The sequence below is a fragment of the Epinephelus lanceolatus genome, chromosome 15, assembly GCF_041903045.1.
Source record: "Epinephelus lanceolatus isolate andai-2023 chromosome 15, ASM4190304v1, whole genome shotgun sequence".
Classification (NCBI taxonomy): Eukaryota; Metazoa; Chordata; class Actinopteri; order Perciformes; family Serranidae; genus Epinephelus; species Epinephelus lanceolatus.
The window spans coordinates 6,321,094-6,348,043 of record NC_135748.1 but is presented as its reverse complement, the minus strand read 5'-3'; the positions used below and the strand labels follow the sequence as shown (position 1 = coordinate 6,348,043).

Below are 26,950 nucleotides of genomic sequence, written 5' to 3'. Positions count from 1 at the left end.
AAACAAGGTGGCATGATGAACAACGCAGCTAGGAGCTAACGTTAGGCTAACTTTAGCTAACGTTAGCTAGAGATGTTAAAGATAACTTTATATTTCTTTCCAGCAAAGTTACAATATGTTGGCTCAAACACAATGTTGACTTACCTTAGAACAGATGTAGACATCATTGTTAATCTTATTCACATTGAGTTGATGTTGTGGTCTAACGTTACCACACAACTTTATCCAAAGGAGACACTTTTCACACTAATGGAGTTGCATGTACCCCGTGCACACCATTCGACCATTTTTAAACTTCAAATCTCAGAAAAAGCTCATAAAACCGAACGAAACTGACTTCCTGTAATGCATTTTAATGGACGTCCAGGAAGAGAATGTCCAAGCATGGTACAAGACCAGTTGATGTTATATTGTAATGGCGTCTGTCGGCATCAGAGGGAAACACGGCAGGACAACAGCAGTAGTTAAGGGGGCGGAGGTCTGAGCAGGGTGGGCAGGAAAGGTGGATGGGTCCAAAAACCACTGACTTTCACCCAGAAAGCTGGAGTTTGGTTCTTGTATGATTGTAAAGCCAAATCCTGCTTTTTTCCCCCTAAACCTAACCATGTGCGCATGTTGTAGAAGGAAAAAAAACACCCCCGTCAATTCACGGTGTTGTACCAACGTAGTGCAATTTTTTTTTTTTTTTTGAAAGAGACTGAATGCAAACTGTACATTTCCCATGAAAAAGTGTATTTTGAAAACACAAAATGCATGTAACAGGCTGAAGTTGACACGGTGTCCCAGAACGTCAATAACCAACTCACCCAGGGTACCTTGCACGTCATTTCTTGACATGGAATGTCCATGACCAATGTTGAAACGTGACAAGGTCGGAGTGAGAATGTATTGCTCAATCACTGTTTAAAGAAAACGAGTCAGAAATGTACTCAGGACCTTCAACACATTGTGTCTGATTGGTAAAAGCAATTTTATATTGAAATATTATTAATATTATTTTTAAGATTGCATGTTTCTTAATGTGCATAGACTCAGACACAAGTAAAAAGAAAATGTGTGACGCCTAAATTTTTGGGTATACTACTAATATTAGAGGTCAAAAGTCACAGATTTTGCACCTTGAGGGACTCTATCTGAATGACATCATTATATATTATCATCATTATTAATAAGGCTATTACATACTATAATAAGCACATTTCTTCAATGTAGAAAATTAAACCTCATGTAAATGTTGACCATGTTTTGTGTAACCACTTTATCCATTGAACCCTTGAGTGCCTTGTCTGAGCACATCTCTTACTGTGTTTGCAGGCTGGTACAATCGGCTCTACATCAACTTCACATTGAGACGCCACATCTTCTTCTTCCTACTCCAGACGTACTTTCCCGCCACACTCATGGTGATGCTTTCATGGGTGTCGTTCTGGATCGACCGCCGTGCTGTGCCGGCCAGAGTTTCCCTGGGTAAAAAAAAAAAAAAAAGCCTCTTGTCAAATGTCCTTTGAAGAGATTGTACGTGCCTGAGGAAAATCTGTCTGTGAAATGATGAAAGCTGGCTGTGACATGGTTCCACAAATTGGGAACACACACATGCATGCGTGAACACACAAACCTCCCACGCTCTACCACTCTCACTTTTCTTTTGAATTATTTTCTGTATTGGGGCTGTTGCTGTACTTGTCATATGGGTGCCTGTTTTCCCCCTTGCTGAGATCCTCTCCTGGCTCATCTCATTGCTGTTATTAAATTCAGCTGTTAGGATGGGATATTTTTACAAGTGTTTCCTGTTTGTCTCTTCTCCTGTATATGTGTGTGTGTGTGTGCGTGTGCATGCATGCGTGCATGCATGTGTGTATAGATAGATATATCTCTCTATACCATATATAGAGCTCCTTTGTCATCAGTAACACATCACTGGGCCACACTGTTGCACTGGGTAACATGTTCCTTCACTACCATGACCTCACACTGTCTTGCTGGCCCAAATACTCAATAGAGCACCAAATTTGGATTAATCCGCTGCTGAAAATATTCCCCAACAGATAAATTATTTCCTCGTGTATGAGCAAAGTGGGCTAAAAACAGTTTGCTACAGTGGCCAACTGTTTAAGGTGTCACTGAGTATATTTTTAATGAAACTTTATATGTACGAGTCGTTTTTAAGTAGAAACCGATGGGGGACACGGTAGTTCAGTCCGAGTGACACACAGGCAGAAGACATATTCTCTGTAAACCCCAGTTCACTTATTCAACTTGTTTGGAAACAGCTTGCACTCAAAACTTTTAGTTTAGTACAATACAGTAAAATAAAAGTTTTGAGTTTATGTCAGTTTAACATGACATTTGTTGTTGTTGTTTGGGCATTTAATTATACTGTATGTTATATAAACATTAAAACATTGAGTACACATTTTACAACATTAATTAGGAAGTGTTCTTTATTTCACCTCAGCACAACTTTATGTTAGACATTCTAATATCCACACAGGTGGGAGCTCACTTACTGTGTAAACAACTTAACTCGTGGTGCAAAATGTCTTTTACCATTAACTGTAACGCATTAGAACCATTAGCCCTTTTTAGATAGGAATTGTGCAAATTTGCAGGAGAGCCCAATCAGTCTTTTTTCAGCATTGGCAGTATAAAAACAAAATCAGGGAGTGCAGCAAAATGCCGCCTACCTACTTTTGTTTATACAGAATACGGCTTTTTTGGTGCAATGGGGGGCGCGAGCAAGTAACAAAATGTGTAGCTCAGCATGTGACGTAAACAGTGACGTACTCCGAGGGAAGCCGCGGCTGGTCAGTCCTTCGCCAATTCTCTCATAAGTCGGCCCGTTCTTCACCGTTCCCGTCATTTGACAGTTAATGGCCTCTTCGTTTGTGAGGGCAAGGAGGGCGCGCAATTCCTTGTCTCCCCAGCTGCTCGCTAATTCCTGCTATCAGCTGTTTCCTGTTTATCCACCGCCAGTGGCTCGCACGTGCGGCGTCATCAACAGCTCCTCGCACAAGTCTTCAACAGCCCCTCCCGTTGCGGAAGGCCCCCTCACTCTGTTTAAACTAAAAGGGTTCCACCAATATGACTACCCCACGAGGCGGAAAACTGGGCGTCTCGGATCAACTCGCCAATCCGGCTCTGTGTCTAAACGCTCACAGCTTGCCGGCAAAGTGGCCCAACATTCGCGGAAAATCTGGCAGTGTAAAAGGGGCTATTGTAATTTACATAAACATTAATCACTGTGTAATGGGTAACGTGAGTGACTTAGAGCACATTCAGAAACAGTTTTCTTTGGCTTATGGCCTTTAATACATTGTATCACGGCATTCTGGGAAACGTCATCCATTTAGCCCCAACACACCACAATATGTTAGGTGCACAATGACAGTGTTGGTCTTAAACTAATTAGACAAAGTTGACTTTAGACAGAAAAATAAACTCAAAATGTTTTGACTTAACTTGAACGAATTAATCCAGCTCACAAGGGATGAGTTTTTGTGTCAAGTGAACATAAAGTTTTTATTTTATTTTGACAATCTAGGGCATTTGTGTTGACTTAACATAAAAATGTTGCCTCATGTATGGATTGGGGTTTACAGTGTTGTTGACTTTGTTCTTCTCCTGGAATCTTCTGACATTCATTTATTGATTTATTTATTATTAATGATTGCTGATCTTATTCAGAGCTGGGGTAGGGCTGGAACCTATCCCAGTTTACATAGGGCAAGAGGCGGGGTACACCCTGGACAGGTCACCAGACTATCAGAATCTGTTGATAATTAAAAAAAAAAAAAAAACACTACATTTTAAAGGTTATTCATAAATTATTAAAAACATCCAGTTTTGCATACAACATTCTTTTAACATCATTGCATTTAGAGATGCAACAACTCCTTAACGCTACTTTATGTCCCAATGTGCTGTAGGGTTACTTTTCTAAACACTTGAAAGTAAAATGTATTTATATATTATTTAAATATAACTTCATCTGGTTAGTTTTCAGACAATACAATACACAATACAATCAACACACATTTTGATGCATTATGATTAGAAGAAAAATCTACCAGTAGTATAATGTATTTACAATGATCATCCCTTTATGCAAGTGATGCCTACACAATGTATCAATGATAATATTGATATAACAATTTAATGTATAATGGATCATCAATTATTCCAGCACTGACTCCTTCTCACCTGCAAATCTTCATAAGAGCTTGTCAGGGTGGTATTTATTGCAGGGCTGTTGGACCATGTTGACTTTTAAAAATAGAAGGAATTGTGGCTTGATAATAGTGATTAAAATGTAAAAATATCACATATATAGTCCACACCTTTTTCATGTACCCACAGGTACCCAACCCGGTGCAGGACTCTGGCCGTCTCAAACCACTTAACAATTGGGTGGCTACATGCTGCATCTCTAAACACCTAGAAAATGCGAGCAGGGGTGCTGGTTGCTACTCTTTTGCCAACTCTGTGCTAACCTAGGGCACAGGGGCAGGTTGTGTCTTACGTTGCTAAGCGACCATAACCACCATTATATAATAGCCTACTAACCAGAAATCAAGTTTGGAGGTGATCTTCTTCCGGGCATTGTTTTTCAAGAGTATTTTAGGCCAAAAATGATGTCTGTGGGATGGACGTAATGCTCGAAATAGCTACATTGAAAACAGTGGATTTCAGGGCCCAAAATGTGTGTTTACAGGCCCTAAATTGGTCATGTTATTGCTCTATAGCTTTAGCTACCCAACACTGGGTCAGTGTCTTTATCCAGAGCAGCCTATTATACTGTGTCTACTGTTGCATGCCAGACAAGGAAGCCAGGACCCAGTTGCAGAGTTAAGTTCAAAAACAGTTTATTTACAAAGTAGCAACAAAAAAATCAGTTCACAGAAAAATACGAGCAAACAAAGTATCAACCAAAACTCTTTCTGAGGGAAAAGTAACAACAGAAAAGGCTAAACAGAAAATCACCATTAACATGGGAAAAAGAGCAAGAACAAAAGTGCAACAAAAAGAGTGACAAGGCACAAAAACTCACTAAACCTGGAGACCAACACTGGAGCATAAACACATGGCAGGAGGCAGGAGATCACTGAGAGCACGAGCATAATGCTAGGGCAAAGAGAATAATCCAGCACTGGAGACAAAGAGAGTGTGGCTTAAGAAACCGGCTAATTAGGCAGAACGAGCTGCAGGTGTGCCGGGAGCCCAGCGCTCCCAGAGATCGCCCCGCCCCTCGGCACTCACTCTGCAGGGAGAGGGAGAGAAGGATCAGATAGGAGCAAACACAACTGCACAGAAAATCAGGACCACAACATCTACACTGTGAAAGTAAAAATAGACTGCACTTTAGTTTAACTAGAATATTGTGTATCTTGTGTCCAGGCATCACCACAGTGCTGACCATGTCCACCATCATCACTGGAGTGAATGCGTCCATGCCCCGTGTGTCCTACATCAAGGCGGTGGACATTTACCTTTGGGTCAGCTTCGTCTTTGTCTTTTTGTCTGTGTTGGAGTACGCAGCTGTTAACTACCTGTCCACTGTCCAGGACCGCCGAGAGCGCAAGATGAGAGAACGGGCACGATCTCAGGTTTGTTTCTGTTTTATGCTCTTTGGTGCTGTGAGAAAAACTCCCAACTGGTATGCAATATTAATAAAATGAAGCAAGCGTCTCTGCTTTTGTGCTCAATCATTCCCTTTAGCTGTTCAGAGAATGCAGACTCCAAAAGCTCCAGCCACACTCGCTGACTGTGCAGTTTCACTTCTGTCAGGCTGTCTGGATATTTACTAAAAAACAAGCGCGGCAGTGAAACAAAGACAAAAAGAGCAAGAACACAAGTGATTATATTTAACAAATGACTGCATGGTGGTAACATTCAACATCTCATCCCTGACAGATGTTCAGCAGTTCTGTTTAAAACAGCCTGCTGAACCAGAAAAACTGTATCTGAATTTGGATGAACAAAGGAACTCACTACACTGTGTATCGGTAGTCAATACCTTAAAGGGGCAAAAAGCGAAATCGTTTCACCGCTAGGTTTGCTGTTGTGCACTACCTGTAGACCAAAACAAAGTGTGTCATGAGCCACACCTCCCTCTACTTCTGATGTTTTAGCCCAGCTAAAACAACTTAGCGACATGTGCCTAACGTTACTGTAACACTAATTAAAACAGACATTTGACTTTATGTTGTTACTTAACTGTTACCTGTCCAGGAGAAGAAGAGCTAGCTCCGAGTCAAATTGTAGCCCCTTTAGCTCTCCACCTTGGAAATGCAAGGCCAATGTTAATCCGGGTTCTGTCCCTTTCTTTATCCGACAACTTCTTTCTTTTGAGGTACAGGGCTCGACAGTGCGAGCGTTTCACTCGCATTTACGACTAAAAATAGGTGTGTGTGAACTGTAAAAAAACAACAGCTGGGAGCAGAACCGCTTGTCGACCAGCGTGGAGAAATGCGCGTCTGATGTGTACGGAAGTGCTCTGGCTCGCGGGAGAATTTCGGTGCGCTGCGCTTCGCAGGCAGGGCAGGCCCTGGCGTTATGGCCGATTTTCCAAGCCACTGTCGGCACAGTGAATAGGCCTATAGTCCCACTGTCGGCAGCGTGGAAATAAGTCAAAGTGTGGAGGAGACGGACCGGGAAAAGCGGCGGACCTCCGGGGAGGCCTGCTCCGTTCTCCCCGCAGTTAGGGACGTTAGCCACGGTACCGCTGCTGGGCAGGATGGAAGTAAGTCCTGGAGAGTTTCAGAGGACCTGGAGAATGTTTTAGGATAGTAATAACATCAGTGTTTCCGCTACATTCGTTATTATTGCCGTCGCTGCTGCTCCTTCCAAACATTTGCAAGTGCACCACCACTCTGAGACATCTGTGCACTTGCACAGCGCAGCAGCCAGTATAGTGAGGAGAACAGCGGTGAGGGGAGTGGGGAGTGGGGGAAGGCTCCTATTTAGGGATGCACCGAAACAGCGTGCGGTGACGGATGGAGTAAAATGTCGGCAGTGAGGCGATAAACAATAACGGCGAATCCCGCCGGTTGTGGGTTGAACGGGGGTCACAGACACGGACAGGAATACCTATTCCTGTCAAATACGGCGGCGCATTACAACGGCTTACCGGCGAAGAAGTCCGGCTCCAGGTGAATAACTTGTTGTCATGACTGCCCAAAAGTACCTGAACAGCTGAGCCATGGGGGCACACAGTATGTGTCGTATCAGAGGAGAAACTTTAGGGACTGTTCGTTACTTATGAAGGGACTTGTCAGGGGAGGAGGGTGGCTGGTTGATTTTTATTTCATTCATTTATTTTATTTTGATCCCCCCTATGTTAATCACTTAGTGATGCTGTTTTTGAAGTATGAATAAGTCAATAAGTAATTTATTCCATTGAAATATCAGTGATGTATTATAGAAAAGTGATTTATCTTTTTATAAATGACAAAAGGCACATCTGCCTCAGAACCATGATACTTTCACTGGTATTGTACCATGGGTCCCAATTGAGGGATGAGGAAACACTGAACATTATAGGCTAGAAGATAATCATCTTGCAAAGATAATATATATACAGTGCCCTCCAAAAGTATTGGAACAGTGAGGCCAATTCCTTTATTTTTGTTGTAGACTGAAAATATTTGGGTTTGACATCAAAAGATGAATATGGGACAAGAGATCAACATTTCAGCTTTTATTTCCAGGTATTTACATCTGGATCTGATACACAACTTAGAAGATAGCACCTTTTGTTTGAACCCACCCATTTTTCATGAGAGCAAAAGTATTGGAACATGTGACTGACAGGTGTGTTTTGTTGCACAGGTGTCTCCCAATTACATTGATTATTCAAACAATAAATAGCACTGGATGTCTGAGCTCAGTTTCAGACTGGGTACGATAGGTTTTGCCTGTGCAGACTGCATTTAGAGGTGGAACCAACATGAAAACCAGAGAGCTGTCTATGGGTGAAAAAGAAGCAATTGTGAATCTGAGAGAAGATGGACAATCAATCAGAGCCATTGCACAAACATTGGCCATAGCCAGTACAACCATTTGGATTGTCCTGAAGAAGAAAGAAACCACTGGTGTACTAAGCAACAGACGTCGAACAGGTAGACCAAGGAAAACATCAGCAGTTGATGACAGAAACATTGTGAGAGCTGTCAAGAAAGACCCTAAAACAACTGTTAGTGACATCAGCAACAACCTCCAGAGGGCAGGAGTGAAGGTATCACAATCTACTGTTCGCAGAAGACTTCATGAACAAAAGTACAGAGGCTACACCACTCATTAGCAAGAAGAATAGGAATAGGAGGCTGGAATTTGCCAAAAGGTACAGAGATGAGCCTCAAAAATTCTGGGAAAAAGTTTTATGGACTGATGAGACAAAGATTAACTTTTTCCAAAGTGATGGAAAGGCGAAAGTTTGGAGAAAGAAAGGATCTGCTCATGATCCCAAACATTCAAGCTCATCTGTGAAACACGGTGGAGGTAATGTCATGGCTTGGGCTTGCATGGCTTCTTCTGGGATGGGCTCTTTCATCTTCATTGATGATGTAACACATGATGGCAGCAGCAAAATGAACTCACAAGTCTACAGAAACATTTTGTCTGCTAATTTAAAGAAAGATGCAACCAAACTGATTGGGAGATCCTTCATCATGCAGCAAGATAACGACCCAAAACACACTGCCAAAACAACAAAGGAGTTCATCAGGGGCAAGAAGTGGAAGGTTTTACACTGGCCAAGTCAGTCTCCAGACTTAAACCCAATAGAGCATGCTTTTTACCTGCTGAAGAGGAGACTGAAGGGAGTAACCCCCCAAAACAAACAACAACTGAAAGAGGCTGCGGTGAAAGCCTGGAAAAGCATCACAAAAGAAGAATGCAAAAGTTTGGTGATGTCAATGGGTCACAGGCTTGATGCAGTTATTGAAAGCAAAGGATTTGCAACTAAATATTAAGTCTCATTCACTTTAATCTATTTTAAGTTTATATGTTCCAATACTTTTGCTCACCTAAAAATTTTGTGTTCCATTACAAATAATGCTATCTTCTAAGTTGTGTATCAGACCCAGATGTAAATACCTGGAAATAAAAGCTGAAATGTTGATCTCTTGTCTCATATTCATCTTTTGATGTCAAACCCAAATGTTTTCAGTCTACAACAAAAGTAAACGAATTGGACTGACTGTTCCAATACTTTTGGAGGGCACTGTAAGATAATAACATTAAAGACAAAATTAAATCGCAATATTTTTTCTAAACTTGATGATTTTACCTTTCTGTACATTTTGTATACAAATTCATTAAATAATTTTGCTTGTAAATGTCTATTTGCATCACGTTTATTACGGAAAACACATTATTTGATCAATTTACATTGTGCCCCTAAAGTTCTTTGTGCGCTCCTTACTTTTTCAACTTCGGAGCACATGTGCTCCTTGGGAAAAAAGTTAGCATCAAGCCCTGTTGAGGTAATGTCGGATCCTGGTTGTCTTCAGGTGAAAGTTTTGTTCCGCTCTCCGCCATTTTGCTTCGAAAATACACGTTGCCATTGCTCACTGGCTGTAGCCTTCTATAGGGAGGGAGGGCCAAGGGCTCCGAGAGGAGGGAGGAGGCGGCAATTCACATGAACGTACATGAACGCACAGCAGGACCGGCTTGTAAACAAGAGGCTGGAGATCAACAGAGAGAGGGTGTGCGGCGTCATGCTATACTCCAGATGAAATTACACCTCTAGTTCTTCACATAGCGATTTTTTAAATCCTTCAATCTATAAATTATGAATTTCCACTTATTGCCCCTTTAAGATATTGACCAAAATAACACTAGATCAAAAGAATGAACTGTAATACTTCAAATAAAAGCCTAGTCCCAATTAAACACCCAGTCCCTTTGACTAGCCTGGTGTGGCTGCACATTTCTACAAATAAACGTCTTGAGCAGTGACGACTGCTATAAGACTGCAAGGGAAGCTCAGCTTCCCCTAAAATGTCAAAAAATAAGTGGTCAAATGTGTACTGTTGTGTTTACATTTCATTGACTAAATATGCACTAGAACGCGTTCAACTTTTGTTCAGAATCAGCTACTTATCACAGGTCACTGACGCGACTTTCTTCTCATTCATTCCCGTAGCGTCACAGTGCATTAAACAGTGGAAGCTCAGCGTCCAAAGACTTCAATGGGGAAGCATAGAGTGGGTTGTTCCACTGCAGCGAAACTAGACAGTCATTGGATAAATGCTCGGTTTTGTCCCGCCCATTGGACGCTCAGCGTCTCTGGGGGTCTATGGGGCAGTGGGCTGGCTTCGGCTGGCCTGGACGCTGGGCTTCTGCATGATGATTGGATGATCTGTCTGAGGCTGAATCCCTTTTTGATTGACAGTGAAATGAGCGAACCACCGGAGCATTTTTCAAGTTTCATTTCATTCCGTTGTTCCGAGTTGATCTGGAGACTTTTCCAATCCTCTCAGTGACTTTTTCTTTGTTAAAAACGACTAGCGACAAATCTAGCATCTTGTTCTGGTGTTACTGGAGGCTGTACTCGTGTTTGGAGACTCTGACTTCTGTCGCTCTGCAGTTACTGTCCCCAACGAGCAGCAGGTGCTGTGAGCCCTTCCACCATCCCAAAGCACTCGCAGGCGGACACACTAGCCTCGCGCAGCAGCCCCAGAGGGTAGAATTTACGTATAAATAAACGGACACATTTTATGATGTAGGCCGAAAATGAGCTTCCCCTCCTTGAAAGACCAGCAGCCGCCACTGGTCTTGAGCTAACGTTAATTAGCTGTTTAAACTGCACATTCAAATATAAATGTTTAAGCTCTTGTCAATATGGAGATGCTACATATTGTTAGCTGGGTTAGATTCTCCACAATTCAATTGTTCAGTTCATTTTACTGAAACCATGAGGATCAGAGAAGACCGTAATTCAATCAGATTTACTGGCATGATGACAAAAAAAAGGTGACTCCCTTCCTCTAAAGCTGTCATAAAGTCAGAATATGTGTCCATTTCTCGATTACCTTTTAAGTTATTCATGTTCCTTTAGTCCATAAGGATTCACCGGTCAAAAGAAAGGGGCCATTCATTAAAATTAATCCAAGTTGTGTGTATTGTTTAAACAAAATAAAGTGGTGTTGGGTTGGTACATCAGATGCCGTAATCCTCGAGTGCTGTAAAAAATGTCATAACACTCTCTCTGATGCCTTGTCTGTTTGGAGCTAGTTAAACTAATGGTTTATAATTGATATGTTATTTAAAGCCTAATTCTTATAAAAGTAATATTCATACTGATTCAAATAAACAGTTTTCCCATCTTTGCATAACAACAGTTTTGTGTAAAAGGAATTACAGGCCTCTCTTATATAGACGCTTGTCCCAAATATAAGCCTGTTGACTTCAGCAAATAATAGCCAGGGCTACTAATTCAAGTTTTACGATAGCCTCATTTTTATAAAAGAAAATTCATAGTGGTTTAAATAAACAATTTAATAATATTCCCATTAGGTGTGTGCTATATCACATCATTCACATTTATACCTGTATAATTTTTAATATGATATGAAAAATTCATATCGTGATACTTGCAATATTTTGACTTGTTGACATATTGACGTCATACTGTTACCCACGGCAACAACAAGCATGGCTGCAAGCGAAATTATTACTGATTCTACGGTGGTTCCAAAAGGAGGAGCAGCTTCAGTAGTGTGGAATAAACTGAGGCGTCCTGAATGTGTAATTCACAGCCCTGAATTTCTCAGACTGTTTTAGTGAGTTGCCGCTCAGAGGGAACACATTCAGCAAGTCCTCTGAGAGCAGCACAACATCTTTCCCTCTCCTCTCTCACCATGCGCACACTGGAGTCAGTGATATCAAGCACATTTTTTGTATTTGGAAACTGTTTAAATGTGTCATTTGTGGGAGATTGAATCATGTTGTACTATCTTATAACGATGAAAACTCTGTCTGTGGGTGTGTCTGTGTGTCTGTTCCACGTTTTTCTCCTCACTGACTTGGTCAATCCTTGTGAAATTTGGCACAGTGGTAGAGGGTCATGGGAGGATGCAGACGAAGCAATATTACATCAATTGGCCAAAGGGGGGCGCTATAGCAACTGACTGAAATTGCAAACTTTGAATGGGCATATCTCATGCCCTGTATGTCGTAGAGACATGAAACTTTGCACAGAGATGCCTCTCCTCATGAGGAACACATTTGCCTCAAGAACCCATAACTTCTGGTTATATACATTTTCCACCATTTTGATTTTTTTGAAAAACACTTAAAATCGATCTCTTCCTAGGAAGTTTGACTGATCTGCATGAAACTAAGTGAACATAATCTAGGGACCAATATCTAAAGTTCCCTCTTGGCAAAAGTTGGAAAACTTACTAAAACTGAGCTTCTATAAGGCAATGAATATTGCGGAGGGCGTGGCTCATCACATAAAGGTGTATAACATCTCAAGGGTTTCACCAATCACCACGCAACTTTGCAGGTATATGACCACACATAATCTGAGGGGACCCCTCCATTATTGACCCCATCAAACAAAATGGGGGCGCTAGAGAGCTAATTTCTTATCTAGGCCTAACCACCATATCGATTTTTACTGAACTTGGTAGATATGTAGAACAGGACGCCTCAAGGTGACTGGAGAAAATTAACTCTAATTGGCAACTGGGTGGCGCTATAACAACAGAAAAATGCTTAAAATGGCTAAAATGCGACCGATCGCTGTGGCTCCCCCTGTGGCCGAATGTTTTGGGTTTTTTTTTTTTCAAATTTTTGGTATGACTAAGTCATGGTATGGTATGCTGTATATAATCACGGAAACTGTCAGTGTCTCATTCTGTCTGTGTCACGTTTTTCAAAAACTCTGTCTGAATACATTGCTCCTCTTAATGGGTTCAGTTGACTATTTAATCTGCAATTTCCTATGACCTGTATCCCAAACACACACCATGTGAAACTGTGGGCAACTGTGCACTCAATGGGTATGGAGTAGTTAATATTGTATACATAATCTGAATCTCACTCTGAGTTACTGTTGCTGTTCACAAACTAAAGAAATAAGAGATCATTTTTGTTTGGTTTTTACTGATTATTTGAAGGCAAACTGTGAGGTTGACATGTAAAACTATATTACTTATTTTGTTACATTCTTTGTACTAATTTGTCATATTGTCAAGAATATTGCAAAGATACCCTGACATATTGTGAGATTATTTTAGGGCTATATCACCCATCTCTACTTCCCATGTCTTCTGAGCAAGAGTTTTGTGTGAAAGGTATTAAAGGCTCATCCCAAATAGCCTATACGTTGTGTGTAATAACTGAAGCAAATAAAAGCCTGGGCTATTAATTAAAGTTTTATGATATACTACTCCATTCACCTTATGGGTATTGAGTAAGGACAGCTGTGTTAGAGACTCCTCAGCTCTGATCAGTTGTTTTCCTTGAGCCAAGTAGATTCTATCAGATGCCATTAGAAGCACAAGAAGTGGAAGAAGGAACATGAGACTACCTGTTTCGTACTGCCATGTGGATGTAGGGACAGATTCAGCACATATGACAAAAAGTTATTTTTCTAAAAGTTACCAACTGTATCTGTAAGTGGCTCTTATAACAACATGAGTCAGCAAAAAAAAAGTAGCACATGGTTACATAGAGCAGTTATATTGAGTGGGACAGGTCTCTCTCCGGGGTACTGTTAAAACAGAGATGTCTTTCTTAGTGTGACTGATAAAATCCCAGGAGGAAGATGAGGTGGTGGACTCCCAGCAGCATGTGGCAGACTGGGACAGGCAGCGTGGGAGGCAGTGTGCAGCATGAAGATGGAGTGGTCAGTTTAAATAGACTGCCCTTCTTCATGAAGTGTAAACAACTGCAGATGTATTTTCACAGTACAATTTGTGCTCTATGGGGCATTTATAATCCAAGGTATCTGCATGACTACAAAACATGAAATGGCTATAGCAAGGGAGCAAGCTAACAGATGACTGAAAAGCATTCCAGCCTGTTGACCCAAGTCCATTACCATATAGTTAAGTTTCGACCATAAGCGTGTGTGGATGTGGTAAGTGGGGAAACACCATCTGCTGGCGACAGGAAAACATGTTTAGTGGTAGTAAGTTAACAGGAAATTGATAGACTGCTAAAAACTAGTACTAGTACTAGTGATGGTGAATCAGTTTTACCTGCCTAGGTGGAAATGAAAGTGACAACAGTTGCAATGGAGAGGCAAAAGCAAGACAGCCACCAAAAAGGGAATGGATTTACAGTTGCTCTCTCCTCATCCTTCCTGACTGATTATTATCTAGTTTTGTGTTCTGCTAGTGTCCTTGTCACTACTGGTAACATTAGGCTGTAACTGCTGCCCTGTCAGGTTGCACAGCTAGTCCAGCGCCTCCAGGATGGCACATCCATATGTGCAGTTGCAACAAGGTTTGCTGTGTCTCCCAGCACAGTCTCAAGAGCATGGACGAGATACCAGGAGAGTGGACATTACACAAGGAGAGCTGGACAGGGCTGTAGAAGGTCATCAACCCAGCAGCAGGACTGGTTTCTGCTCCTTTGTGCGAGGAAGGACAGGAGGAGCACTGTCAGAGCTCTACAAAATGACCTCCAGCAGGCTCCTGGTGTGCATGTTTCTGACCAAACTGTCAGACTCCATGAGGGTGGCATGAGGGCCCGACATCCTCTAGTGGGACCTGTGCTCACAGCCCAGCACCGTGCAGCTCAATTAGCCTTCGCCAGAGAACACCAGAATTGGCAGGTCCACCATTGGCACCACGTTCTCTTCACAGATGAGAGCAGGTTCACACTGAGCACATGTGACAAGAGTGAAAGAGTCTGAAGATGCTGTGGTGAATGTTATGCACCTGTAACATCATCCAGCATGACCGGCTTAGCGGTGGGTCAGTGATGGTCTAGGGAGGCATATCCTTGGAGGGTGGCACACACCTCCATGTCACAGAAAACGGTACCCTGACTGCTGTTAGGTACCAGGATGGTACCTCATGCTGATGCAGTGGGCCTTGGGTTCCTCCCCGTGCAGGACGATGCCCAGCCTCATGTGGCTAGAGTGATGATGCTCTCTTGTTCCCCTGACCTAAATCCAATTGAGAACCTATGGGATGTTATGTATCGCTGCATCTGACGCCACCAAGTACCACCACAGACTGTCCAGGAGCTCACAGATGCCCTGATCCAGGTCTGGAAGGAGATCCCCCAGACACTATCCGCCGACTCATTAGGAGCATGCCCAGACATTTTCGGGAGTTCATACAGGGATACAGGGGCCGTACACACTACTGAGTCACATTATGAATTTAAATAAAATTCACTGAAGTTGGATCAGCCTGTGATTTCAGTTTTTACGTTGACTTTCAGTGTGATTTTGAATTCAGCCCTCAGTGGGTTAATGATTTAGCTTTCCATTGACCATGGTTATGTCATTTTGTTCTCAACAAATGATACAATGTACATCAGTAAAGACTTTCAACTTGAATAATTTTGTCCATCTAAATCTGATATGTGATTTAAGTGTCTCTTAGTGTCCTTTTTTTTTTTTTTTTTTTGAAAAGTGTATAATGTTGGGTTAATTACAGTAACATCCTCTGTTTCATGCTTGCAATGTCAAGTGCCCTTAGTGTTGAAAACTACTTGCCGAGTACATTTGTCATCATTTGCTTAAAGTTGGCAGTAGCACAAATGAACAGGGAGATGTGCGGTACAACAGCAGATTGAGGAGAACAGGTGTGTTCCCAGTTGGAGTATCACCTCTGTCAAACTGTGTGGGAAATGTGAAATAGCACATTATGTCAAATTGTAAAAGCTTGGATTTTCTGGTTTTGTATCTGTGCAAAATAGTTGTTGCCCTACCATTTAAAGACCACTGTGTGTAGGCTTAAACATCAATGCCAACGTTTTATTTTGGTTTTATTCCCAACATCAATGATGTCATTTTCCCTTGTGTTGATGTGCACTGTCAAAAGGTCCAGGCTTTTCCATTATTTGGAGCATTTCAAGTATCTGAATCAAAGTAACCAGAGGAGTCACTGATCATCTCAACAGGCATACCCCTGACCAGAGAGAGCCAAATTCACTCCAGACAGTTCATAAGTAATAATAATCTACCTTCACCATAGCTGTGCAGTAATCATCTGTAGGCCATTTGTGCAATAGTGAAATGAAGTGACTTGGTCTTACAACTTTATTGCAAAACAGATCTGCTGAAGAGGTCGATCTAAAGATTGGTGGAAAAAAATGGCAGTATTATTCCATTATTAGTGGTGTTTCAACATAATTTAGTTGACACGTTGAGAAAATATATGGAGATATTCAAAGCATGTTCATATGGGTGAGAAAAAGAGATGACGCATGCATACAGTACATGAACGGAGAGAGGTGAAACTTTCTTTTGTAATTCAATTATACTTAATTCACTGATTTATCAGTGAAGAGTAGGAACTGCAAACACAAGCTGAGATATTCATTATGGATGCACGATAATGGATTTTTTGCCAATATCCAATATGCCGATGTTTAACTTATGTGGCCGATAACTGATACCATTATCAATATGTCCATGTTTTTCCCTACCTAATTTTAGTGATCGTCAAGTCTCTTCTGTAGTGGAATCAACATCATATTATGCATGCATACTCTTTTCGTGATGGCCCAACAATAGATGAAATTGAATGTATGTAATTTTTTGATGTATGTGTAACCCAGCTCAGCCCTGGCTAACTGTGTTAGGTACCTTTATTTTTTTCTTTAACCTTAAACACACATATGAATTCACATATTCACATATTAAAGAACAATTTGTATCACATGTATTCACAATTGAAAATCAACAACAGCAATCAGTTTCACAGTCCTTGTTCCTTTTTCTCTCTTTTTTTTTAGTTTGAGAGAGAAAAGAAAATGAAATAATAATAATAATAATAATAATAATAATAATAATAATAATGATAGTCAATGAACTTGTCCTTTAAACACTGGCAATTATTTGTCCTACCAGTTCCAGCGGGTAACACAGTTCATGTGATTCAGGATCATTCCATCTACTGGGCTTGGCTCGCCACTACCGTTGAACTCCGTCACCACCACGCACGCAGTGAGGAGACCAGCAGTAGAATCACGCACAAGTAATCCAACGCTGACACACTCGAAGAGAAACTCAGAGAAACCAAAGGCAAAGAAAACTAACTAACGCAAATTCCTGATTGGCTGGCTGCATCTACTCCCCTGTTCCCATGCAGAAGTCGCATGAGACACTAGATAAAGGAAAATTTCACTAAAAAATGTCACCCAGCATCTGCAAATAGCCGGAAATAACCGCATTTCATATCATTTTACAAAATAATATCCTTGTTATAAAGATTTTAAATCTTTAATTCTGTAATTTATTGAACCACAGTGTACTATTTTATATATATATTTTTCTAATTCCTATTTATTCTCTTTTAAAGAAAATTAAATATGAACTGAACTGCTGTTTTATGTCATCTATTTATTATCATATTTTTTTATTCAGTGTTATGACTAACCTTTAGTGACCTGCGTTACAAATGCAATTTTCATTCATTGTGCAAATTAAGAAAAAGCATGTTGGCCAGTTCTGATTTTAAAACATTATAAAGCCCGTATTAGCCAATACCAATGATGCACCAATATTATCAGCATGTTGGCCAATTCCAATGTGTTATTTTAAAGCCAATATCAGCCGTTACTGATGATATGCTGATATTATCGTCCATCCATAGTGTTAATGGTATGATCCTAACTATTAATACAGAAACCACTAATGTTGCACAGCATTTAATATGCCTTCATTTTATTTAAAAAAAAAAAAAAAGCTCGGGTCCTCTACCAGAGGCCTGGGAGTTTGGGGTCCATGTCATTGGTCCGACAGCCCATTGGTCCGACATCCCATTAGTCCGACTGTCCGCGGTGCTGAACGGCTCCCGGCAGGTGTATTTCTACCTTGATGGTGCACCGCGACCGACTCTGGGTCAGCTGGGAAAGGCTTGAAGCAGAGCAGGCTCACGGCTTATGTGTTTGCCACTTTCTTTTTCATTTTAACCCACACCATGATCTTTTCCTGACCCTAACCAAGTGGTTTTTGTGCCTAAACCTAACCAGACCTTAACCACAAGGCATCATGATGATTTTGGAACGGACTTCGGAACAATGGGTTTAATATGGTCGGAACAATGGGATGTCGGACCAATGGGCAGTTCCCGGGAGTTTGAGGGTTGTGCGCAGTATCTTAGCTGTAAAGGACTGCACACTTCTGGATTGAGGCTTCAGATGTTGTTCCTGGAATCTGCCAGAGCACTCTCCCAGTTTGGGGGTCACTGCCCTGAGTGTTCCTACTGCCATGGGGACCACATCATATTTGGCCTTCCACATCTGTTCCAGCTGTTCTTTCAACCCTTGATACTTCTCCACCTTTTCCTGTTCCTTCTTTCTGATGTTGCTGTCAGCTGGTGTCGCCACATCTACCACCACTGCCCTCTTCTGGTGTTTGTCAACCACCACTATGTCCAGTCGGTGAGCCAGCAGCTGTTTGTCAGTCTGGAAGCTGAAGTCCCACAGGATCTTAGCCCTGTTGCCTCTGTGTTGTCTGTCAGTCCAACATTTGCCAGCCATTGGTAGGTCTTCTTGATGTCAGCCACTTTCTCTATCTGACAGTGGTATGCACCATGTAGGGGCTTGTCCCTCCATGTTGTTTGCTCCTCCAATCCTTCACCTTCCTCCGGTTTCTGTTGTCTGAGGCATTCACTTAACAGCCACCTTCTTGATGTACTCCTGGATTTTGGATGTTTCATCCTGGATAGTCGCACTGATGCTCACTAGTCCTCGGCCTCCCTCTTTCCACTTAGTGTATAGCCTCAGGGTGCTGGACTTGGGGTGCAACCCTCCATGCATGGTGAAGAGCTCTCTTGTCTTGATATGTGTGGCTTCTATCTCGTCCTTTGGCCAGCTTATGATCCCAGCTGGGTATCTGATGACTGGCAGTGTGTGGCTCAGACCTTGTTCTGAGCATTCAGCTGACTCCTCAGGACTAGCCTTACTCTCTGGAGGTATTTGGTTGTAGTGGACTTCCTTGTGGCCTCCTCATGATTTCCATTAGCCTGTGGGATCCCAAGGTACTTGTAGCTGTCCTGGATATCTCCAATATTGCCTTCTCGTAGGTCAGCTCCCTCAGTTCTGATCATCTTGCCTCTCTTTAATACCATCCGGCCATCCTGACTTCTCAGGACTTGCCTTACTCTCTGGAGGTATTTGGTTGTTTGGTCATTGCATATTATTACACATAATTTATTCCTTCATAAGAGTACAACATTTTTAGACTTTGAATTAAAAGAGATGTTTTAAGAGTAACTATGGAATCCACAGCATTCAGCAGGGAGTGCAGATTACTGTAAAGATGATACTGCACACTAAGCAACCAGTGCAGTTTGGGGAATTTTGCAAATGGTCACAAAAGGCCATTAAACTAACAACTAATATACTTCAACTGTTATATATATAACAGTAAATGCATCAGGAAAATGAATATGAATGTTTTTGTTTCTTTGTTTCATTTATCATTATTAAGTAAATATGACAAAGGCATAGGAGTAATTGGGAGTCAGGCACGTACACAGATAGACCCCAGGTGGTGCTCAAGCACCTCTCCTTTTGGCCTCTGACTAGATAAGAGCCCTTTTTACAAGACTTTTTTTTTCTTTTTTAATTTTATATATTATTTTTAGTTTTTAGTTTGGCCCATGACATCAATTCTCAATTAAAAGCGCGTTGCATTTGAGTTTTAAATCTGCCAGACTGCAGAAAGTCCTGCCCCTCCCTCTTCAATGTCCCTTGTTGTCACAGCCACCACAGTTAACACACAAACAAATAAAGTGCCCTGCAGAGCAGCATCCACATCTCCCTAACCTGCCTTCACAGACAGCCAGGTAAAGATAGTGTTTGCCCTAGGCCTCGGCCCTATTAAAACATCTAAATGCAGCAAGTCTAACAAAGGCTACAACCCACTATTAAGCTTAACAACAACTAAGCTAGTCTGGTGTAAAATTCCATTGACTACCTCCAACATTCTGTCAGATTTGGGTTCACATACTGTGCAGAGCAAGCGAAGACAGACACTGAATTGCTTTCCCTCTTCCATGTGTCTTTATAAACCAAAACTCAACTTGAAACACTGACCAGAGCAAGACACTGCTGTGCTGATAATTTATTTTAAGAAATCTGATGTGGTTTGGTGCTGCAGGAACATCGTGTGTGCAACGACGCAGGAGGAGAGGAAGAGCACAGAGCTGCATGCGTCTGTTATTTAGGATTCATTAATAATATTTACAGCATATTTAGAAGATAGTTATAAGAATTAGTGTGGTTCTCTCTTCTACAAAATGTAATTGTTCACATATTCTAAGGCAGTGGATTGAATTTAATTCTATGGACCAACAGGAAATTAAGCAGTAATTTTTAGAATAAATCAAAGGGTTCTAATGAGAAAGTATAAAGGACAGAAAATATAAAAACAAGCCATGCAATAAGGCATGAAAAAAAGAAACATGTTAGAAAGAGGCCGGATTTAATGTAAATAAACCAAACTTCCCCCTCAAAAAAACTCTTCCTCTTCAGCCCTGTGTGGATTTTATGTCTGATTGAAGAACTTCGACAAAGACAAAGTGTGTCTGTGTGTCAGAGCAGTGTCAAGACATTTCCACCATAAGCTGATGCAGAAAAATTCACCAGAATAAAGGAAATTAAGTGTTAATACTCAAAATTTGCTGGGAGAGGACACCTGGAAAAAGCCTTTAATTTATGATGATGTGAGAGGGGTACCCTATTGTTTGTTTGTTTTTGCTTGAGCACCAGACCCCCCAAAAATGCTGTTGGGATTGTTGTAATGTGTGCAGTGTTTCTCATCTCATTTTTGGGTGACACTAGGAACCAGCCTCCTTTTAAAAATGCTGCTTGATTTCTGATGTGTGCATGTAAAACTTCTCTCACAGAAACACCGGACAGGTGTGACTTGATAGGGTTATGCGGGGATGTCAGTCTAGATGCTGAAGTTAATTTTCCTGAGCCCAGGCTGAGTAGTAAACATGATAGGAGGTCTGCCACAGTCAATGAATCAATGTCCACTGCTGTTTCCATCTTAACTGATCCACTCTTTGATGTTTGTACTTTAGGAAACAAAAAGACTCATTACATTTGCTGCACAGTAAATACTCTTGAAATTGCTTGTCTGTGTTTATTATTCATTTTGGTTGATCAAGTATCTCCAGAAAATCATAAAAAACTAAGAACTATTTATTTGTGAGCAGCAACTTAAACTTTCTATGTATTCTGATTCTCTGTTTGCCAGAAACTAGAAGACTAGAAAAAGGTTCACACATCAATGCATACCAATAAATATGCAGTATTTTGTGTTGAACTGAAATTGAAATAGTCCCCAACAAATGCACCGTTTCCTCCTGTTTGGGAAATGTGACCAGCTATTGAGGGAAATTTTATACAAGATTGAATGTCTAAGGTCATTTTAGAGACCGCAATGTTCAGTTCCAGCTCAATTATTTAAGTGTTGGACAGAACATACTGGACATTTTGCTATTCTCTGTACATTGTTGAACAAGCACCCATCTCATGGAACAGATCCATTTTAGGAAATGAAGCTGTCCTAATGGGCTACCAGCCCAGTTCCCAGAAGAAAATGTTGGCATTGTACATTTCTGCAAAAGATGTTACAATTGCATGTTTTGTACCTATCATATCAATGTTTCTAAAGTGATATAGTACATAGAACTGATTGTTCTTTATCGACCCATCACTGTTTTTTCACCAGGGATAGTGCCACAAAAAGAATTTTTAGTGAGACATTGCTGCTTTTCCAGCAGGATTGTGCCCCCCGAAATAGATATTTTAAGCCAAAACGTAATCTTTCCTTTACCATAGCCAAGCAGTTTTGGGGCCTAAGCCTAACCAAAGCATTCTTGAAATGTAAAGAAATGTAAATTTGTAACATATCTGCTACTAATTAAGTACAGATGTGGCATATCTGTGGCTTGCGACTGAGCTGCAGGCATAACAATATAACAATCACATACTGTACCTGCAACCCAAGGAATCATTTTACGCTTCAAGTCTGTTTTTCCCAGTTACACACATTATTGAGTTTTGGTCGTTGAGCTCTGTTAAACACCTTAGTGCACAGCAGCATGATACATGGATGAAATCCAGCATGTACATTCATGGAGGGCTGTAGCTGCTGCTAACCTGCAGCTAAACCTTGCTAGTAGTGAGGTTATAAATTAAAAATTGTCCTGTCAATGTGCTTCAAAACTTGATGGCTGTTGGCCATTAGAGTATGAAATATCATGTGTATGAAAGCACTGTACAAATGGTAGAGAAAAGCTCACGCAGTGTTCAAAATGGAAACAGTTCATCCCCTAGGGAGCATGAATATGCCTTGTCAACTTCATGGCAGTCTTCCTTATAGATATTTCTAGGGTTCAAGTTAACAATTTCGTCAGATGCACTAGAGCAGTAGGCCACAACCTGGAGCAAAGAACCTATCGAGATTGTACGATCAGTGTAAGCGATAGTGAGATATTTCTACTACACAGAAGCATCTTACTTTCCAGGCTTTTGTAAACTACCAGATAATGATACCTTTTCAGGCCACTAAAGATTCATAGATCCGTAAAACAAGAGAAAAAATAATCACTTTGGTTGATCTGGTCACAGCCCTTTAGATATACTGCATATAAACATTGTCAATGGTTTTAAGAGGGGACTGGGATTCATCCCCTTGAAACATGAATATCCACAGCATGTTTCATGGGAAGCCTTCCAACAGACTTTGACCATTGGTCAAGAAGAAATGTTTACTCTAATCTTGGTGTTACACGATGGACTGGGTGGTCAACTCAGTTAATAGGAATTATCCTCTGAGGATAGTGAAATTAATTCCAGATATCATGGTATTGTTGACGGTAGTTGGAGTGACTACAGTATTAGTCAAATAGAAATGCTGACCTTATAAAAGCCAGCTCACTACTACTACATGGGATTATCCTATGGAGACAGTGAATATACAGTACAGGCCAAAAGTTTGGACACACCTTCTCATTCAATGCGTTTTCTTTATTTTCATGACTATTTACATTGTAGATTCTCACTGAAGGCATCAAAACTATGAATGAACACATGTGGAGTTATGTACTTAACAAAAAAAGGTGAAATAACTGAAAACATGTTTTATATTCTAGTTTCTTCAAAATAGCCACCCTTTGCTCTGATTACTGCTTTGCACACTCTTGGCATTCTCTCCATGAGCTTCAAGAGGTAGTCACCTGAAATGGTTTTCCAACAGTCTTGAAGGAGTTCCCAGAGGTGTTTAGCACTTGTTGGCCCCTTTGCCTTCACTCTGCGGTCCAGCTCACCCCAAACCATCTCGATTGGGTTCAGGTCCGGTGACTGTGGAGGCCAGGTCATCTGCCGCAGCACTCCATCACTCTCCTTCTTGGTCAAATAGCCCTTACACAGCCTGGAGGTGTGTTTGGGGTCATTGTCCTGTTGAAAAATAAATGATGGTCCAACTAAACGCAAACCGGATGGGATGGCATGTCGCTGCAGGATGCTGTGGTAGCCATGCTGGTTCAGTGTGCCTTCAATTTTGAATAAATCCCCAACAGTGTCACCAGCAAAACACCCCCACACCATCACACCTCCTCCTCCATGCTTCACAGTGGGAACCAGGCATGTGGAATCCATCCGTTCACCTTTTCTGCGTCTCACAAAGACACGGCGGTTGGAACCAAAGATCTCAAATTTGGACTCATCAGACCAAAGCACAGATTTCCACTGGTCTAATGTCCATTCCTTGTGTTTCTTGGCCCAAACAAATCTCTTCTGCTTGTTGCCTCTCCTTAGCAGTGGTTTCCTAGCAGCTATTTGACCATGAAGGCCTGATTGGCGCAGTCTCCTCTTAACAGTTGTTCTAGAGATGGGTCTGCTGCTAGAACTCTGTGTGGCATTCATCTGGTCTCTGATCTGAGCTGCTGTTAACTTGCCATTTCTGAGGCTGGTGACTCGGATGAACTTATCCTCAGAAGCAGAGGTGACTCTTGGTCTTCCTTTCCTGGGTCGGTCCTCATGTGTGCCAGTTTCGTTGTAGCGCTTGATGGTTTTTGCGACTCCACTTGGGGACACATTTAAAGTTTTTGCAATTTTCCGGACTGACTGACCTTCGTTTCTTAAAGTAATGATGGCCACTGGTTTTTCTTTAGTTAGCTGATTGGTTCTTGCCATAATATGAATTTTAACAGTTGTCCAATAGGGCTGTCGGCTGTGTATTAACCTGACTTCTGCACAACACAACTGATGGTCCCAACCCCATTGATAGAGCAAGAAATTCCACTAATTAACCCTGATAAGGCACACCTGTGAAGTGGAAACCATTTCAGGTGACTACCTCTTGAAGCTCATGGAGAGAATGCCAAGAGTGTGCAAAGCAGTAATCAGAGCAAAGGGTGGCTATTTTGAAGAAACCAGAATATAAAACATGTTTTCAGTTATTTCACCTTTTTTTGTTAAGTACATAACTCCACATGTGTTCATTCATAGTTTTGATGCCTTCAGTGAGAATCTACAATGTAAATAGTCATGAAAATAAAGAAAACGCATTGAATGAGAAGGTGTGTCCAAACTTTTGGCCTGTACTGTACATAAAGGGATAGTGCACCCAAAAATGAAAATTCAGCCATTATCTACTCACCCATATGCCAATGGAGGCTCAGGTGAAGTTCTCACAACACTTGCGGAGATCCAAGGGGAGAGGGGGTAGCAACACAAGTCCACCTAATGCAGGCTGACGGCGCCCCAGATTCAAACATCCAAAAACACATCATTGAAACCACAAAATATCTCCATACTGCTCGTCCGTAGTGATCCAAGTGTCCTGAAGCCCCGACATAAAAAGTTGTTTGGGAAAGTTTTTTCTCTGTGGACAATCAATATTCATACCAAATATCACAGTATTGTTGCCTGTAGTTGTTGAGAATTGTTGCTCTAGACCAAAGTGTTGGAGTGACCAACAATTACCAATCACTGCCATATAAATAAGAGCTGCGATTAGCAAGACACAAAAGCTATTACCATGGATTACCAAAGCTGACGATCTGACACTGATGGGTTTTCATTACTTATTTTAACCCTTCAGGCTCAGGATACCTGATAATTTCCCCAAAGTTTTGTGGAATCCCTTAAAAATCCAATAATGATTTTATTGTATTTCTTCCCCATCAGTCACTACCCTGCACCTGTGGAATCTCCCAGACACGAACCATGACCATGCTGGATGGTACCTACAGCGAGGCCGACACCAATAGCTTAGCCGGCTACACTGAGGAGCCTATGGTGCCAGAGGAGGAGCAGGAAGAGCTGCACGAGGTTCCAGAGAAACCTGAACACATGGTGGTCCATCTGTCGGTGAGCAGTGAGTCCACCACCACCAAGAAGAAGAAGAGCCTGCGTGCCCTCAACATCATCCAGAACACCCACGCCATTGACAAGTACTCCCGGATGATTTTCCCTGGTTCGTACATTTTCTTCAACCTTATCTACTGGTCCGTCTACTGCTGAGAGACACTCCCGAATCTGGACTGAGGCCAGGGAGGTTAACACACAGACAGTGTGAATGCTGCATCAGAAAGGGACACCAACTCTAAGAATGCTATTGTACTGTACGTCTGGTTCTGCAAAGTGCAAGTTCTACAAAAATTCAGCATTAAGACTTTGAGATTGATTGAGCACTTCTTTTTTTGTGTTTTTTTTTTCCCTCATGCAGCAATTTGAATGTTCATTAACGCTCTAAACCATAAACACAGAAAATAATCTTTTGAATGGTGTTTTTAAACTACGGATGCTAATTCTCTTTTTCAGCATCATTAACTGTCAACTGCTGTTGAAAAGCTCTTTGTCCTCATTACTGCTGTTCCTGAGATGATGCCAGCTTTGGTGGGAGAAAAAGTACATTTTTGTATAACATTGATAGGTAGGGATAAGGTATGCTTTGCGTGTGTATCATGCTGTGAGCTACTCAGTTAACGGGTGTCTGTATTTATATTTACTGGCAATGATTGTTTAGCTGAAAATCACCATGATTATACGGTTTTAAGGCCCATAAACCATCAGTTATGACTTGATTATAAACAGTAATGACAGTTTAATTTTTAGTATGTCACAATAACAAATGTTGACCATATTCTTTAAGCCTGTTATCTCAAAAAAATGTATATTGTTATTTAATGTTGATGAATAAATCAGACTGAGAGGGTGCAGCCATGTAAGCAGCCCTGTGAGGCTGGATTTAGTGGTGCTTCTAGCTAAATGCTAAATGCCAACATGCTAACATGCTCATGTTAACATTCTGATGATGTTTAGCAGGTAATGTTTACCATGCAAACATTTGCTAGTACAACTAAGGCTGAAGGGGATGACAGTGGTTTTGCTGGCATTTGGTCATAAATTAAAGTACTGGAAAGAAATAAACTTGATTATGATGGGACTAGATGAAAACTCCAGATCAGACTACACAATCAGCCAGATTATAGCCCGGCGCGGTGCCATACGATGTCGGCTTGGATCGTGAATGACAATGAGTGATGTATGCGATAATCCATTGTGTCATCTTGTGACAACAGACAAGAACAAATTCCAAGTCTGGGACACCTCACAGACAGAAAGTCTGTGAGGTGTGGATTGATGTATGCAATGGATTATCGCATACATCACTCATTTTGTCGTCCATGAGTTCTCCTGTTCAGCAGTCCCTTTGACCAATAGAAACACAGAGTGATCTGCTGCCATGTACGTATGTATGGAAACAACACCCCAGCCTTTTTGATAT

General features: G+C 41.4%; 1 protein-coding gene across 1 annotated transcript in view; it reads left to right on the top strand.

Moving 5' to 3' along the window:
• gabrr2a (gamma-aminobutyric acid type A receptor subunit rho2a) overlaps window positions 1-26,385 on the top strand; it is a 98,518-nt gene extending 72,133 nt beyond the window's left edge. Inside the window, 3 exon segments of the mRNA XM_033643655.2 lie at window positions 1,315-1,467; window positions 5,395-5,603; window positions 25,348-26,385. Coding sequence (XP_033499546.2) covers window positions 1,315-1,467; window positions 5,395-5,603; window positions 25,348-25,683 — 698 coding nt within the window. The 3' untranslated portion in view covers window positions 25,684-26,385.
• Window positions 26,386-26,950: the final 565 nt, after the last annotated feature.